Source organism: Poeciliopsis prolifica, unplaced genomic scaffold (genome assembly GCF_027474105.1).
Source record: "Poeciliopsis prolifica strain line A6 unplaced genomic scaffold, Auburn_PproV2 SCAFFOLD007, whole genome shotgun sequence".
Classification (NCBI taxonomy): domain Eukaryota; kingdom Metazoa; phylum Chordata; class Actinopteri; order Cyprinodontiformes; family Poeciliidae; genus Poeciliopsis; species Poeciliopsis prolifica.
Genome location: NW_026562382.1, coordinates 13,756,335 through 13,774,116, shown reverse-complemented (window position 1 = coordinate 13,774,116; position 17,782 = coordinate 13,756,335). Strand labels below are relative to the sequence as shown.

The following is a 17,782-nucleotide window of genomic DNA, read 5'->3' as shown; positions in this document are numbered from 1 at the left end:
CAAAGACCTGCCAACATTTTAGAGATAACTAACCTCGCACAATCCCTGTCAATGGATCTACCTGCGACATCTCACAGCCTGAGTGACTGAGTGCAGCGCCCAGAAGCTGTTACTTGATCTAATCATTGCAATCATAGACAGGACATATTATAATCATTTCCAAGCCTTTTGCTTCCCTATCATTAGGAAATATTATGGAGAGCTGCACTGACAGAAGTTGGCTATTTCAACACTCTTTAGAAAGAGTTTTATTTGGATGTTGTGTATTGCCAAGCCTGAAGCTAATGGGGCATATACTTAAGTAATATTAACAGGGGGTACACTCGCTTTCTGCCGCTCAGATTCAAATACAGATGAGAGGAAAGTTACTTAAACACAAGAAGTATTACATATTTAAGACATTCTTTATCCAAACTAGAATTTAACATTTCCTGTCATTTTAATGTGCTCTTTCTGATTATTAGTTATTTTGTGACAATTTAATGTAAAAATTCAGACCACAACAAGAGATGTATTCAAAGCTTAACTTCATCAGAGAAACATAGATTGCTCCAGATCATAGTTTAATGCAAAAGAGCTTCTGCCGACATGTTTTCTTTTCTTTCAACCATAATTTATCAAAATGACTAAGTTAAGTACCAGGTGAAAACATTTTATAATAGTTTTATTTTTCTTAATTCAAGAAATTATATGGTACCGAGCAAATCGATATAGAAATATGCTGATGCTTGCATTTACCAGTATATTTGAATCATTCAAATCTATAAAACTGTTATTATGAGTTTAATACTGAATGATTATTGCCATTGAACCTGACACCCTTCTAGTGTTTCCATCACTGTTATGTATTGTTTCAACGAGATGTGGAATATTTGCTTTCATGGGTTTTAATGAAGTGACAACTGGTTTGGTTGTAGTTTCATCAGTTTTTAAATCATGCTGTTCTTCTTGCTGGTCTTTCATAAAGGCCATGTTCTTGGAATGGTCTTAAAGTTGTTCTTAACAGATTTTCCCATCTTAGCTGTTGATCTGTGCAAATATTTCAGAGCTACATTGGGCTTCTTGTCTACTTCTCTGATTAATAGAAATAAACTTTTAAACAAGCAATAAAGTTACACACATGCAGATGCTATTTAACTTTATGTATGTGACTTCTTTAGACAATTTGGTCAGCAGAATATTTTTTGTTAGCAGCAGTGTTAACCCACATATTGGATGCTTTTTTTATTTTTTTTGTAACTTTCTTCTGTATAATTTTTTATACCATTTTGTGTTTAAAATCCCAGTGAAATCGGTACAATATTAAAGTTTGAGGTTGTAAAGTGGCTAAAAGTGAAATGTTCAAAAGGTGTGAAAACTTTTGTCATTCACAGTATGGAGTCAGAATACTTTTTGCTGTGTAGCTTCCCCCTCTTGTGAGGTATTTTGAGCCACATATTTGGAGTAGTTAAATATTCATGATCTCTCATAGGAATATTTAATTAACTGATGGTGCTCTGGGCTCTCTCTCTCTCAGTCATGTGCTTGGGCTGAACACAGTTAGGCAGTGGCCCCTATGGGTTAGCTTCTGTAAAACAAAGCCCACATTTCTGCAGAATCTTACTGTATTTTTGCTGTGGGGGCAGAGAAAGTCTGACTCCCCTCTGCGTGATGCACGGCAGAATACATATAGGTCGCCGTGAAAATGTGCTGCAAATTATGGGTGACTCAGGGGAGCATGCTGCAGGTCATGTGTAAAGACAGGAGCAGAGATGCACACAAGTGCGCGTACAAAGACATGTGTATAGTTAGTACCTCATTATGAGACAAGCATGCACCGAGGCGCACCAGTTCACAGAAGCAATAGTGAACTAATACCCATCCGTAAACTGCCGCCTTTACCTGCCCAATCTACTGGTTGAAATCTGACTTTTTATTATTATTATCATCATTATTATCTGATTTTTTATTTATTTATTTTTTTTTAGCCCTTTAGGCGCTCCCCCAGAAATCTAGTGTTGTGACACTGGGTGATACAGGAGGTGGACGGAGTGGAGCTGGGGGGCGCTCTGTTCTGCTCAGAGCAGGACGCAGGAGACGGTCGCTCTCCAAGGTTCTGAAAGTCGGGCGCGCTCCCTCTTCAGTCTCGCCTACTGGCGATTAATGCAAACCTCAACTGCAAAATCCTCTAATGACTGCCTTCATTCAGAAGTGCTTTGCTTCTCCCCCACCCCTTTTTTTTTGTGCAGAATCTTTCGTCTTAGTCATAGTGGATTTTTGTTTTACAATGCAACCGCTGGATGTACGCTCGCATATATGCGCAACAAGACTGAGAGCCGCTGACCAACCTGCATCATTTGGATATACTGACTATACTCTGGATTCTCAAGGAACGCTATACGGAGGATTTTAAGCAGTTTTCTCTTTCCTTTTTTGTAGCTTTGCGCGTCCGTGCCGCATGCTGCTGCACGTGAACTGCGATATTGTCTCAGAAAGGTGAGTCGGATAAGGGTAATGATGACACAGACCTACTTTTTCGTGAATGTCACCGTCTTTGCATCTGCAAAGAGCGAAGAAGAAAAGGCTGATCACTACTTGCTTTTGAACCCATAATCCACGAGGGAGGAGGGGAACAACAGTGTTACGAGGAGCCTTGTGAATCTAATGCGTGGATGAGAGTGAAGTTTCCAATGGGCAAGGCGACTATCTGAGGTCTGTTCCAGCAATCCGTGCTCTGGATGTTTTTGGCTTCACACAAAGAGGATATCAAGATTTTTTTTAAATAACAATAACCACGGTGAGTTTGCCTGATCGCTCAAAGTGCGCCACTGTTGTCCTTAAAATCCATCTGGTATTGTAAAACACGAAGCTCTAAATGCACAGGGATGATTTGTCAGCCTATTTTCAGCTGTTTTACTGCTTCTTTATAAAATAATAACAATAATAATAAAGAGGGTGGTGGATTTTAAAATGTATGGCTGCATAGCAGCCCTGATTTAGTTTACTATTAAAGCTAACAAAAGCAAATATCATTTAAATGTGACAAATGAAACTACCTGTTGTTTATGGCTCTTGATATAAAGTTCTCAATTTGTTGAAGCTCAAATTGGTCGACCTTTTCAGAATTTGGAACACAAAACACTCCACCCAGTTCAGTAAATGATTATCACAAGCCCTGTCCTCTGTTGTTCTGTTGCTGCTCTAGGACCTACATCTGCTGCTGCACTATATAACAAACCTGTTGAGCGGTATACGCTGCCAGACAACCGAAACGAAACTGCTTTTCATCGTGTAAAATAATCACTTCGATAAAACTTGCTGCAAAAAAAAAAAAAAAAAAAAAACAACCAAAAAAACAAAAAAACAAAAGTACAGGTGAGACAGGGTTGCGAGAATGCGCAAAACAGCAGGCAGTGAAATCACCACCCCATGCCATGATTATTATCTGTGTATTTATTTATTTAATTTCTTTGTTATTCCACTGCAGAGCATTTCTTTCGGATACACGATGACAGCAGTGATATCGATGATAGCAATGATAAAGACCTGGTCGGATCCGGAGAGAATACCCGGAGCTTAGAGATGACATCCACGCAGTCGTGTTGAATGTGGATGTTAACGCCGCGGGGAAGGATGGGCCCTCTCCTCTGGACCGCCTCCGTCCTCCTCCTGTTTCTCCTCCTGGCCCTGAGCGTCGCGTCTCCGGCCACCGTTGGCAACCCCGAGGATTACGTCGCCGACGAGGCAGAGCGGACCGCCGCGGATAACATAGTCTTTGACGACTACAGGGGGAAGGGGTGCGTGGATGACAGCGGGTTCGTGTACAAGCTGGGAGAGCGTTTCTATCCGGGACACTCAAACTGCCCGTGCGTGTGCACGGAGGACGGGCCCGTGTGCGACCAGCCCGAGTGCCCGAAACTGCACCCCAAGTGCACGAAAGTAGAGCACAATGGATGCTGCCCCGAGTGCAAGGAGGTTAAAAACTTTTGCGAGTACCGAGGGAAAACGTATAAAATCCTGGAGGAATTCAAGGTAGGCCAATATTGTTTGAGTTTGTCTGTCCTTGCACCCATAAGGCAAACTGTTGCAATTTCGAGCACAGAACTTGGATGCATTTTGTTTGCGTAGATTTAAATAACTTATGCAAAGCAGATACGTGGAGGTGGCATAACATTATGGCCTCTGTCTCATTGAGGCATGAACTCTAATGACCCCTTGAAGGTTTATTATGATACATGACACCGAGATCTTAAACAGCAGATGTTTTAAGTTTTGTAAACTGAGAGGCAGAGCCTTCATGGCTTGATCTTGTTTGACCAGGACATCCTTCATGCTCAATGGGATTGGAGCCTTGGGAATTCAGAGAACTTATTGCCTTTGAGGCACATTATTCTGACCATCACATAAAACTGTTTCTATGAAAGGGTGTCGGCCTCCAACAAAGCTCATCATGCAATAAATGTAGGCTAGGGATTTTCAATCTTTCCCGTCCAAAGACCAATTTCCACCCATGATCCAGCTAAATGAAATTTGCTTAGAGCTGCAAAAGTTGCATGACTCTTCAGAAAAAGAGTATATTTTTGGAGATGCGGTAACAAGGAAAAAACATGAAAACATTTCTTGCAGTATTAGTCTTACTCTGTTGTGGAAATTCTTTACAAAAGTGTCATGAAAGCGCAAGGAAAATCTGCCAAACCCAGAATTATTACTACAACTATAAGATATTGCTTAGTTTTTAATATTTTATGCACTCTTGCACGGACAGAGACTTTGCCCGATTTGTCTAAGCTGAAATATTTATTAAAACAACCTACATATATATGTCACCCTTATTATTATTTATTGGATATGACAACAGATGAATGATGACCAACAGTTGACCCAACATCTTCAATTAAACTTTAATACAATGTTTACGTAGAATGTATTACCAAAATAATTGGTTAGTGCTGTTATCTTATTCAGTACTATATTTACAAACTATATATGCTATGTATAATGGCTAATACTCAATAACTCCCCAAATTAAATTTTCTTTAATTTTTTATTTCACATTGAAAGTAAAGAGTGATTCTGTCTCCAAACACCCAAAAACCATAAGAAGAGCTCTTCTTATTGAACCACCATAATAAACTGATGAGCTATTTCTAACATAGACAGGTAATACTTGTAATATATATTTTATAACAGCCACCGTGTATTCATTTTTACTGTTTTCATTTTACAATTTGTTCTCAGAAGCCAGGTGAATATGCAGACCTATAATTCCATTCAATAAATGACACCAGAGAAGGTTAGCCATTTGAACTAGATGCATTTGTTATGGATTATCTTATAAATGTGTATTATTTAGATTAACCTTTATATCCTGAAACTGTATCATCAAACTTAATTTTTGGCCAAGAGCACCAACAACGCTGCCACCCAGTGTGATTCCACCCTTTGTTGGACCATCGATGCCACACCGACAGATCCTAAGACAGTATTTTTATACGCTGTTGTGTGGACACTGAGTCATCGCTCTTGCAGCAGGTCTCTACCCATCACAACAGTGTCTCTGCAGTTGTTATGGAGCATGACAGCACTGTCTGATTAAAAATGACACCAGGGGTATGACAACTACAGTCTGTGTTTAAACTGTTGCTGCCCATGAGGAGACCTCCTAGTTTCAGCTCCCCGCAAGTGCACCCAGGGTGGGTGTGACTGAAATAAGATATGACACAACATGGCCCAAACAACAAGCTCCATAGCTAATCACAGATTTTAGTCATGTCTGAGCAAACAAATCAGTGCTCAGAGATAAGATTTGTGCATCTATTCCAGTTCACTCAGCCCAATACAGCAAGCAAACAATGGGAATATTTCCCCCCCAACATTGTTGTAATCTGAATTTATATCATGTAATTAAGATAATTGATGACTGTTTTTCTCAAAATTGTCTTGCTAATTTTCCACACACTTTAACTTTAAGATCGCACAGTTACAAGTACAACATCGTGTACAACTTTAAATGATTGTTTTAGTGGACAAATATGAATAGACATCATTTCCACAGTTAATTGAATCTGGTGTAAAGTTTTCTACTAGAAGTCAGATTAGAAGAAAGCTTTTCAACATCATGTTGTTGGCTGTCAACTCAAACAATATGTACCCGTTGTCTGTAAAGAGCTTAGAGCTTAAAGTGGGGAAGCAGCTCTTATTATCCTCTGAATTAAACTAAAGCTAAGTGAGTGCTCGTAGCTTGGATATATTATTGAAGAGCATCTAATGTGTTCTCTTGTTCACATAGTGGATTTGTGAATAGTTTATAAATGTTTTAAACTCTATACAATGTTTAAAAAAGAAGAAAAAAAACCCTGAAAGAAATAGGGGAAAGAGATTAAAATTGTGTACATACACATTTGATCAATAATCTAGAATAATTATTTATTTTCTTACTTGTGTAAATGAACACACATTGTTGATCTTTACTCATATGCTGTCTGATATTTTAATAATAAAAGTAGCTGAAAATAAATAGAAAAGTTTCCACATCAGCCCAAAGAGTCATATTCTATTCCTCAACACAAACTGAAGTATGATGGTTAGCTACAAGAAATTACTCTCTATGATCTATTTTTGTTGTATCTTGACCTTTCCAAAACAATTTTGTTGTTTCCTTTTTTTTGTGGTGGAACAAAGTGCATTTATTGATTTATTTATTTTCACAGAGCATGATGGGTTTTTTTTAATCGGAAATATAGCATTTTATTACATTGTTTTCTGGTTGTAATTCATAATGGATTAGCTTTAATTTTTGGTTGGTTTGGGGGGGTCTCACTCCTGTGAGCATCACAAATCACGCAGTTGCTGTTTAGTGTCACACATAACATCTTGTCTAGCTTTAACGATAAATAGTTGTCACTCAACTACTGCTTAATGCAGTTAATAAAAGTCAATATTCGTGAAGCTCATAAGAGAAGTACACCTGAATATCATCAACAAAAATAAGAAGCATCGCTAAACTGCTTTGTTATCTGGCTTAAAGTGGAATACATTTTAAAAATGAAATTGGTCCTAGTTCAGAGCAATGAGGAACTCCAAAAGCACTTCTTGCAGACACACCAAAACTCCTATCAAACCACTTTTGATCAAACCCAGACGTCCCAACCACATCCCTCAATCTGTTTCTCATTATGAAATTATTCTGACAGCCAGACTTGTGCCTAAAGCTGAGGAAGGGTACAATAAGACCAGAACTTTGTATTTGCCAAAACCCTTCAAAATATCACTGGTAGCTTCAAGTAGTGTTTTTGCAGTGGAATGCATTCAGCACAAAAACAAATTGTAAATGGTCATAGAATTTTTACTTCAAATAGGCAATAAGAAGGTAAGCAAAATCCTTCTGAAAAGCTTTGGCATAAAAAGAAGTTTGGAAATATGCCATGGATTGGTTCCATTTTTTAAATAGCATGGGAACACCTTGTTCAGAAGAGAAACATGAAAAGAGGTTATAAGCCAATGATGAAGAGTATCAAAGAATCTGAAAAAAGCTTGTTAGGTAAAACACCTGAAAAGCAGAAGGCTTAACTTTATTTACAACAGCAATCATGTTGGCATATCTCACAGGTGTAAAAGTCTACCAGGAGTAAGTAGTCAGTTCCTCACTGGAAGAACAAGATGGCTTTGGTAAAAAAAAAAAAAAAAATTGCTGTTAATTTCTCTAATCTTAGCAACAAAAAAATCAAATTTGTTGTCATCTGATTCAGAGTACACAGAAATGAATACAGTAACATGAAGCAAAATAGCAGTGATTTTGTCAAACACTTCAGGATTTCTTTTGTTTTTTGATATGGATCTAGAAAATATTTTTATTTGGCCTTTTACCTTTTTCTCTAATGAAAAATTGCGCTTGATGCCATTTGATTTAGAATGGATGAGCATTCTCTGTTGGAGTACTGGATAACAGTGTTTACATCATTTCCATTTGAAAGCAGAGAATTGTCAAACATTACAAATAACTTTTCAGAAGAGTTTTCAGTTATTATTGAACCCTGGGTTTCTAATTTCAAGAGTATTTACTGAAAGTTAAGGTAAACAAAGAAGCAATTTTAACCTCTCAATTGTACAGTCTACACAGATAAATTGGTAATGCTAAGGGTCAAACAAAGAAGAAGGTCCAAGCCATGACCTTTATTAAATGGGTTGGCACAGAAACATGTCGGACAAAATCAAAAGAATCAAAGATACAAATTTCAGCTGCTGCTTGCAAAGCCTTTTTTTCCACACCCAAACTGTTCAAAAATACAGAAAATATTCTTGCGACATTGAGTCATAACTACAAAACAAGCAAATAAAGATGACATTTTTGTTGTCCAAACCCAAATGAGTAAATAGTTATCACAAGTGCATAGATACATTGCTAAAAATGCGTATTAAATTAGCCAAGCTCACCAGAAGCACATAAGAATCTGGATCATTTTGCAAAATAACCAAAGTCTGACCACAAAATCAAAGTTTTGACTAAATTTTTCTTGTACCTGAGACTGGATATAAAATTTGATAATAAAACTAAGAAAAACACATGCATCAGAGAGAATAAGAAAGAGCAAATACCAAGAATATCACTGATAAACATAAAATATCAAGGCTAAATAGCCCAACATTTATCTTTGTTGATCAACTTTGCACTATATCTGTCACTCAAATCACATGCAGAACATTTCATAACATCTTTGACTTCATTTAATCAAAGATGAAATCAGGCCAAAGCTAGAAACCCTCTCGAAGACGCTCAAACATTTTTCAGTAATGACATTTTCTTTGCATTACATAGCACTGAAACAAACTGAAGAAGGCATGTGCGTGCACTCAAACTTCAGCTAAATAGGTCAGTGGGAAAGTATCATTATTCACAATGTTCTGACTTTTCATTAGCAGTCCTGTATTATTTTTAAAGTAGGCCAGATTTTATTTTCTATTTTATTAACTTGTTTTGATATTTTTCTTAGAAAGTATTCTGTTTCTTCTAGACTATCAATGACAGTTTCACTAACAATTGTTTCACATTCCCTTCAAATGTTGATGATGACTTTCTCTGCTTCACTTTGCTAAGAAATCACTAGATATTTCCAAGATATTTAAAATGTGTTTATCTGGTGACATCATTCAAGCACAAATGCACAATATTGTCAGATCCAACCAGTTCAATTGATACTTTACATAATTTGCATCTGATTACTTTTTACCTGTGGAAGCTGAAGCTCAACAAAAATTCAGTTTTAGGACAATATGTACTTGCTTTGTTCACCATAGTGTTTTATTTGAATGATACATGTAATTATTCATTCAAAAAATGACTAAAATCTTTTGGGTAAAATAAGTAACGGATTGAGCTCTCATTAGCTTTGGTAAATGGTGTGTGGTATCAACCTCTTTAAAATCAATGTGCCTAATCTTTACTGACTGGTGTGTTAGTGTGTCAAGCCAAATCCAGCTCAGCCCTGCATTTAGATGCAAGGCTTCAGATTTTATAAGTACATAAGCCCCCCATTTTCATGTGAGATCAAGTCCATCAATAGTGTATTTCACCTCCATGTTAACCTTGACCAGAGGCCCACAGAATGAAAGAATCCTTCAACACATTAAGGGTTAAAAACCGTTTTTTATTGATTACAGTTCAGTTGGCATGAGGAAAATAAAGAGCAATTACATACAATTTTTATAGTATCATACTAAACTCTGCAGCATCTTTAATAAGGCCGTGTCTGTTTAGTGAGAGAATGAAAGTGTTAGAACCCCGCAGTTAAAGGAAAGAGCATTAGTATCTACTAAGGAGACTCCTGTTTAGGGAGTGCGAAAGGTTATGCGTTGTCGGTCTTATTAGCCTTTCTTGATTGTGACTAGGTTGTGATATGCATATCATATTCAGTTTATGACACAGATGAGTTTAAAACTGGTAACAAAAGAATTTTTGAAAATCTTAAGTCAGATTTATGGTATTGGTTGATGGCCTCATGTTCACCATCTCACTGCAAAAATAATGCAATCAGTGGGCTGTTAGAATATATATATATTTTTTCACATCCTCATTTTGTAAGATTGTCATATGTGGTGAAAAGGCCAGTATGGTTCTAACACAAATGTTGCTGTGGGCGAGTCTCTACTTTGGAACTCTGAAAAGATTACAAACTAATCTGCCATTAGCATTAATTTGGATCTCAGGGAATGCATGTTTTGTTTTGTTTCATCAACTTTAGTTTTGATCAGTCAAAGTATTTTTGATTTTTATAAAAATAGTGTAGACTGAAAAAGCCGTTTTAAAAACTGAAATCAGAATAAAATTTTAACTTCAGTACAATTAGTCATGTTAGATAAAAGTTGTTAATGCTAGATAGTTTTTTTTTTATATTCCTCTCCATTTCACTCACCTGAGAGAAATTTAACACCAAATCTTGAATCACAACCATTTCTCCCCACACTGCTGGTGGTGAATCGATGTTTCTTTACTGTGAACATAGAGCAAAACAAAATATAAGCAGGTATTACACATACTTTTCATTATTACAAACATTTAATGTGTGCAGCTGAATACTTATCAGTATGTATTGTTCATAAATTATTGCAGGAAATCATTTATTGTCTATTTAACTAGTGGCGAGCTAAGGGTAAGCTAATTGTTGAACAAATACCTCTATTGTTTGTTTTTTTTTTTAAATGTAGTTTCCTTGATTAAATTTTCACTATTCAAAAAAAGCTTAGTTTCATGGTTGAGGATGGATAAAGTAGAAAATAATAAAAAATAAATCACAGTTTGCAGTCATGTTCAACAGATTAGCACATTCTGGTTTTTTTACACTGATTTCATTGTGTGTCCCTCTTTTGGCCTACAGTCACAAAATCCATTGTACTAGGATTAAAGATAAGTATGTAATGTAGTTATATATAAAATAAGCATCTTTTAGAAGCTTATTTGTTTACAAAGATAAAATGCTGCTGTATGTCTTTTGAAGTTTTGCTTAAACTAGCAAAACTGGTCAAATTTACCACAACCTACATAAGCCTCACTCTTTCATAAGATGTTTTACTTTTATCTGACTGAATTTGATCATTAGAAATGCAAGAAAATAGAAATATTTTGTGATATCTATTTTTTTTCATAGTTGTTCTCAGGATAACAATGCTTTACTGTGCTTATGTAGTACTTAAAATTCAACTTATAAGTTGTCAGAGTACATTAAAAAACAGAAGCCATACACCCACATACAGTTGTGCACACTCATCACACATGCCAGTCGTTAGTAACTCTTGTTTATCACAAACATTTGCGAGAGTACATCCATAAAGGATGTAGAAATGATTGCTGAATTGATTTTCCTCTTCAATTTGCCCGAGGCAACAATAGTGCCAATAAGTGCAACACAATTTTGTCACAAAGAGCGGTTTATTTGTTTGAAGTTTTGGCACCTATAGTCAGTGTTCGCTATTTTTGGGAGAAAATTGTCATGTTTCAAGTCATTCTAACACTTTCCATGCATCCATAGACACTGTAAAATGTATTTTTAAATACACACAATGAAAGCAAGCTGTTTGACTTTCAAACTGTCACTCCTATTAAATGCATGAGTAAGCTTCCTGTGACTTTGCTGTCCAGCTTAAAAGTTTGACCATTGCCATTAACATTTGCCCCCGCTGAAAGTTATTAGACCTTTTATTGCCTTGCAGCCCTGTTTCCATTTGTCTAAGTGTGTAATGGAAAGCATGACAGCCAATTCGCTCTAATACCCAGCTAATAAAAGTCAGAACAACAGAAGTGTTTTTTTTTTTTTCACCTCAACATCTGGCAGCATGTCTAAATTTGGTGCAACTGCTCCATTTTCCTTTGTGTGTCTGGGCTTAGGCATGACTGATCCTCTTCATGGTAGACCTCATACAATAGGACTTGCTGAAAGCATCAGACGCCAGAGAATACTGACAGGAATTTTCTCCAATGTTTTATAGGCTCACAAAGTATTGCTGATGTCGAACTCCATCTTTCATGTTCCAATCCCTATGAAGCATCTGCAGGTTTCCACCTGAGCTGTTTGATACACCAATTTTCCAGATTAACCTACAAAGAAAATGTCACTGCTTTAAGGACGTTTGATGCATGATTTTTAAAGACCACTCATAATATGAAAAAAACAGGGAGTTGAGTTATTTTTCTTTCATAAAACACGATTAAATCTGGGTTACTACACATATCAGGATGACAAAAAGCACAATTCATAGCTCATCTGTGCTGATGCAGAGAAAACCATCTCCAAAATTTCCTTTGAAGTCTGAATTGAAACTAGTAAAGTTTATCTTTTTATTAATATCAAGCTTTTTAAAATGTCCCTGGTGACCTTAATTAGTCCAGCTAACTTATTCCATGCCGCTCTCATTTTTGCTCTAAGGAAACCCTTTAATTCTCCATGTAGCTGATGTAATTCAACTAATTTTAACTTCCCTTGTCAACAATGATAAAATATGACAAGAGCAATTTACTGAATCAAACTGTTTTGCAAGATTTTTGCGCACATTAGCATATCGTTGAGATTCATCTCCCTTCTCATTTGTTTGTTTGTTTGTTTGACCGACCTCCCACATGTCAAGCACAGCAGTTTTCTGCCTACACAAGAGTTTGTTCAGAAACCATGAAAAACGTTTGTGCTTAGAGGTTCGAAATATCTCTTAAAATTTAAATAAACCAGACTGCACCAGAAAAAAAGTAGTCCTTACAATCTTAATACATGCTATGCAAAATATAAAACAATATAAAACAGTGTTTATCTTACATTACAGATGTAACACCATAGCAGCCATTAGGTACGTGTCTCTAATTTTGGGTTAACTGACTGACCTTTTCTCCAGTAGCTTGGGTTTACTCTTCTTTTGATAATGTTATAATTCTAAGTCAGATCTGGCTTAAAAATGGTTGTGCAGATATTGGTATTATAAGTTGTGCTTGAACACTCAAATATGCAGTGTTTTTTATTAATCTTTGTCCAATTCAGAAGGCAGCTCATGGTTTTTCTTACATTTTAATTATGCAAACAAAGTTGTTGTTTTTAAGGGCTTTTTTATCCTGTCTTATAAGTGGCTGATTAAAAAAAAACATGCTGTGCATTCAATTCAATTCTAAAATACAATATCTATACCAACGCGAAATTAAATGTCATATCTCATATGATCCAGTTATTTTTAAAGAGTCGTTGTGGATTGTGATTCTGTGGGCAGAAATGATCCCCAGTAACTGTCAGTCTTAAGAAAATCTCAAAAAGCCTCACTGACTATTATATAGACTGCTGCTGTATAATAGTCACATGACTGTCATGACATACTATAACTTAATTCTCAGGTAACAGAGACAATATCATTTTACAGTAACATGTCCCATCAGTTACTGGCAAACAGTCATTTTATTTAATTTGCTTTTGCCACTCCGTTTTAAATCTCTCTGGCTGAATGCTTAGAAAGCCTGGCAGAGAGTCTCTGGCCGTTATGACTGATGGAGGAGATGGTCGTAACTCCTGATTTATTTGTGGTTCAGAACAATGTCTTGTCGCCAAAGTTATGCATCACAAGTTTAAAAAAAAAATGTAAGAGCAAAATTTTTCCAGTTGCACAGCATCTAAAGCCAGAGGGAATAATTGTCTAAAAGGCCAATGAATCAACCAAGAAAACGCATCATAAGCCAAAGTCTACAAAAAGAACAAATTCAAACAAACGTAACAGATATACTACAAGTCAACACCATGAGTAGCAAAGTTCTACAAAAAAAACATTGGTCCAAGTGCATAAAAATAAAGTATATTTTAGCATACCAGCTATACAATGCAACAAACACAGCTGTTGGGAAAATCCTTTCATCTAAGAGGATTTCTCCTCTTCTCAGCTAATTGGATGCTGGAGGTTCCCATCAGTTGATTTTTCTCAAGTGACAGAGATACATTCACCTCAAAGTACCATAGTTCCAGGTGAGTTATTCAGTTAAGTGCAGAGTAAGCAATGTGCTATGGCTGTTGAAGAATGCGTACGGCCACATAAAGTTTTGGTTTAGTTCACCTTACGGCCCATGAAAATCCCAATGTTCCCAAAAAGCAGACTTAATTGATAACTGGGAGTCCTTACAGTTTTCTTGAATATCATTTTTTAAAGTAGCACATAAACATTCAGAGTGTGTTCAGGTATAAAATAACTTTGTATTTGTTCAGGACCCATGTATACTGAACAATCGGGGTTGTACCAGATATTATTGATTGACGGCCAATAACCAACTTCCTGTTAATACATTGTAACATTGTTAAAATAACAGAATTTCTCTACGCTGTCAATAGTCACTGTCTTACCTGGTTAGATATCAAAGTTTTTTTTTTTTATGTCACAAAGCACAAACTTCATTCAGTGAGTAAACTTTCAGGTGGTCTTAAAAAAATTCTTTTCTAGCCCAAAACCTCACAAGGGCAAACAATGAAAAATAAGTCACACTCAAACTGCAGATATCTTATACTCGCTGTGTACAAAGTATGCTTTCAGTCTTTGCAATAGATTTTCTACTATGAAGGACAAGCAACATGTAATGGCAACCAAAGGAAGCAGAAGTGAAATGCAGTTGAGAGCAAAGGTTTCGTTACGGATTGTACATAATAACTGAAATTTGATCAGACTTTTCAGAGATATGGAAAACTAATATAAAGGTACCCTAGAGTGCAGACGTTATTGGTGTTTAAAAGCATAAATTGAAGGAAATCATCTGAGAAGCTAAGATAAGGAGGTGTATGGACTGGAAAATTAAAGAGAAGGAGGTGTGGGACAAGAAAGACCAAAGCAAAGAATAGTAATTTCAGAAGGAATATCATCTTTGGCTGACAATGATAGTGTAATTTCATTACAGTATAAGAGAGAACAACTGCTGCAGTCTTTAGCACTTATAATTTGTTTCAAACAGCTGTTTTCTTGCAGTTATTATTTTGATATCTGCTTCACATGAATTTCAATATCTCTTGTCTTTGCTTATTTTACTTTTATGTTGTCTTTTACTAAGATTAAAAATGTTTATACAGCTGCAATAGTCTTAAGATAATGTCAAAACTTCAAACAAAGGGAACATATTCCAATTCAACAGTGACAAAACGTCTTAACTTCTCTTTGCTTTATGTGCTACATCAAGGTTGTGGTAGGAAATACAAACTCAATGTGCAGATTAAAATGTTAAATAATTGAAATTTCAGAGAAAAAGAACATCATACCTAAGTAAAACATGATGATGGTAGTGTGATAATCTGGGGCTGCTTTGGTGCTTCAGACCACACAACATTTATAAATAACTAAAGAAAAACAAAATTAAAATGATATGTTATACATTAAGTATAATAAATAAAATGAAAAATGTTTTGTATTTTCCAGGCAATCTACAGTACTATAAGTTACACTATTTTGGAGCCATATAACAGCCAACACCTTCTTATATCTCCCAGTGGGCTTCTGGATGTCTTCTTTAGAAATAAGCTGAGCTTAAGAGTAGAAACCATGTTTATACTGTGGTTTGGGACATCAATTTTCACCTTATGGTTGGACAACAACCACTGGTTTAGAAATGTCTGTCTTTCACAGTTTATTTCTTCTTCAAACAAAAGAGGGCTTTTTAAGTTCATATCAGTTAAAGGTCTGTGACTGACAGTTCTATAAAATAGAAAATCTCTTACCAGCCATGAAATTGGCTTGTAGTGACAAAGAAGTACATTTCTGTTTAGGCTGGTTTTGACACACTGCAGACAGTATAGCATCTCTCTGTGACAGAGATGCTATCCCTTTAGTGGGAGACATTTTTTTGCACACTTTAAATTATAGTTCTACTATTTAATTATTTATTTGTGTTTTCTTTGTCCGTTCACAGATTCCTTTGATTTTTCTTATTTGTCCATTGAGTTCTAGATTGTATTCTTTCCAGAAATTATGTCTATAATGGTGTCCTAAACCAAAAATGGAAACAAAAACTGTTCAAGCACTACTATCATCAAGAAATAAAATAATAGATGAATTCAAATACTTTTTCAAAGATAAAAATAAGAACACGATTGTTGTATGCATTTGCATTCAGTCTTCCTAAATCATGACTATTACCCCCGTCTCTACAAGCTTATATGTCTAAGGTTGTTTTGCTGTGAGGTCGACTACAGTTCAAGTTATATTTCTCAAGCCTTTTACAGCATCTTTTTTTTTTCTCCAGCATTGTTTTTTTTATTTATTTACATCCTCTTCCCCAGTAATTCTGTCCAGTTTCCTTGTTTCTGCCAAAGAAAAGTCTCCCCAGAGTAAGATATTGACAACACTGTGCTTTATTGTGGAGATGGTGTTTGGTCAATGTGTTATGAAGTGTTAATTTTCTGTCCCACATAGCACCTTTGGTCTTATTTGACCAGAGTGCCTTCTTCTGCATGTTGCTGTGTCCCCTACATGGCTCGAAGTATTCTGCAAACAGGACGTCTAACACATTTATTCGCTTTCTTCCAGCCTAACTTCTATAAAGGCAAATTTGTGGACAGATTCCCCCACCTGAGCTGTGGACGTCTGCACATCCTGGAGAGTCACCTTGCTTCTTTGATTAATACTCTCCGTATTGTTTCTGTCATTTCATTGTCATAACCTTGTATAAAGGTTCATTCATTTCTGTAATTAAATTAATGAAGGAAATATTTTGTAGATTAATAACACATGAGCTGGTGTTTTCTGGCCCTTAAATGTTACTTATGATTTTTGTTCTTACAGCTAAGAAGCCCTGGCGGAGTTGGACTCTGCCCTTTGTCACAGATTCTGTTCATTACGTTCATGGACAAAATTTCTAGGCATAGCCGAGGTGTTGAGGGGATCCGTTTTGGTGGCCTTAGGATCACATCTCTGCTTTTTGTGGATGATGTGGTCCTATTTGCTTCATCAGGATGTGATCTGCAGCTCTCGCTGGAGAGGTTCTCAGCTGAGTGTGAAGTGGCCGGGTTGAGAATCAGTGCCTCCAAATCCGAGGCCATGGTCTGGAGCCGGAAAAGGGTAGATACCCCCCTCCGGGTTGAGGGGTTCTCCTGCCTCAACTGGAGGTGTTCAAGTATCTTGGGATCTTGTTCACGAATGAGGGAAAAAGAGAGCGGGAGATCAACAGGCGGATTGGCGCGGCGTCTGCCGTGAAGCAGGAGCTGTACTGGTCCGTCGTGATGAAGAAGAGCTGAGTGAAAAAGCGAAGCTCTCGATTTACCAGTCGATCTATGTTCCTACCCTCATCTGTGATGAGGGTATGACCACATTCTTTCGGTCATGACCGAAAGAATGAGATCATGGATACAAGTGGCTGAAATGGGTTTTCTCCATAGGTTAGAGATAGGCGTGAGAAGCTCAGTCATCCGGGAGGGACTCAGAGTAGAGTTGCTGCTCCTTCACATCGGGAGGAGCCAGCTGAGGAAGCTTGGGCATCTCAGCTGACATCTGGCCCAGAACACCTCCCTAGTAAGGTGTTCCGGGCACATCCCATCCGGAGGAGGCCCCGGGGAAGACCCAGGACACGCTGGAGGGACTATGTCTCTCGGTTGGCCTGGGAAAGCCTTGGGGTTCCCCCGGAAGAGCTGGAAGAAGTGGCCGGGGAGAGGGAATTCTGGGCCTCCCTTCTGAAGCTGCTACCCCCGCGACCCGACTCCGGACAAGCTGAAGAAAATGGATGGATGGATGGAAAATGCAAACAGAATATAAAACTGGTCGTCACAAAAGCAAAGAAGCAAGACCCTAGAAATAGAAATATATATTTTTTCCAACAAAA

General features: G+C 36.9%; 1 protein-coding gene across 1 annotated transcript in view; it reads left to right on the top strand.

Annotated features, from left to right (window-relative positions):
* The first annotated feature begins 2,087 nt into the window (after positions 1 to 2,087).
* vwc2l (von Willebrand factor C domain containing 2 like) overlaps positions 2,088 to 17,782 on the top strand; it is a 29,688-nt gene continuing 13,993 nt past the window's right edge. The window contains exons 1-2 of the mRNA XM_055031576.1: positions 2,088 to 2,776; positions 3,467 to 4,011. Of these exons, the coding sequence (XP_054887551.1) occupies positions 3,586 to 4,011 (426 nt within the window). The 5' untranslated portion in view covers positions 2,088 to 2,776; positions 3,467 to 3,585. The remainder of the gene's footprint in view (positions 2,777 to 3,466; positions 4,012 to 17,782) is intronic.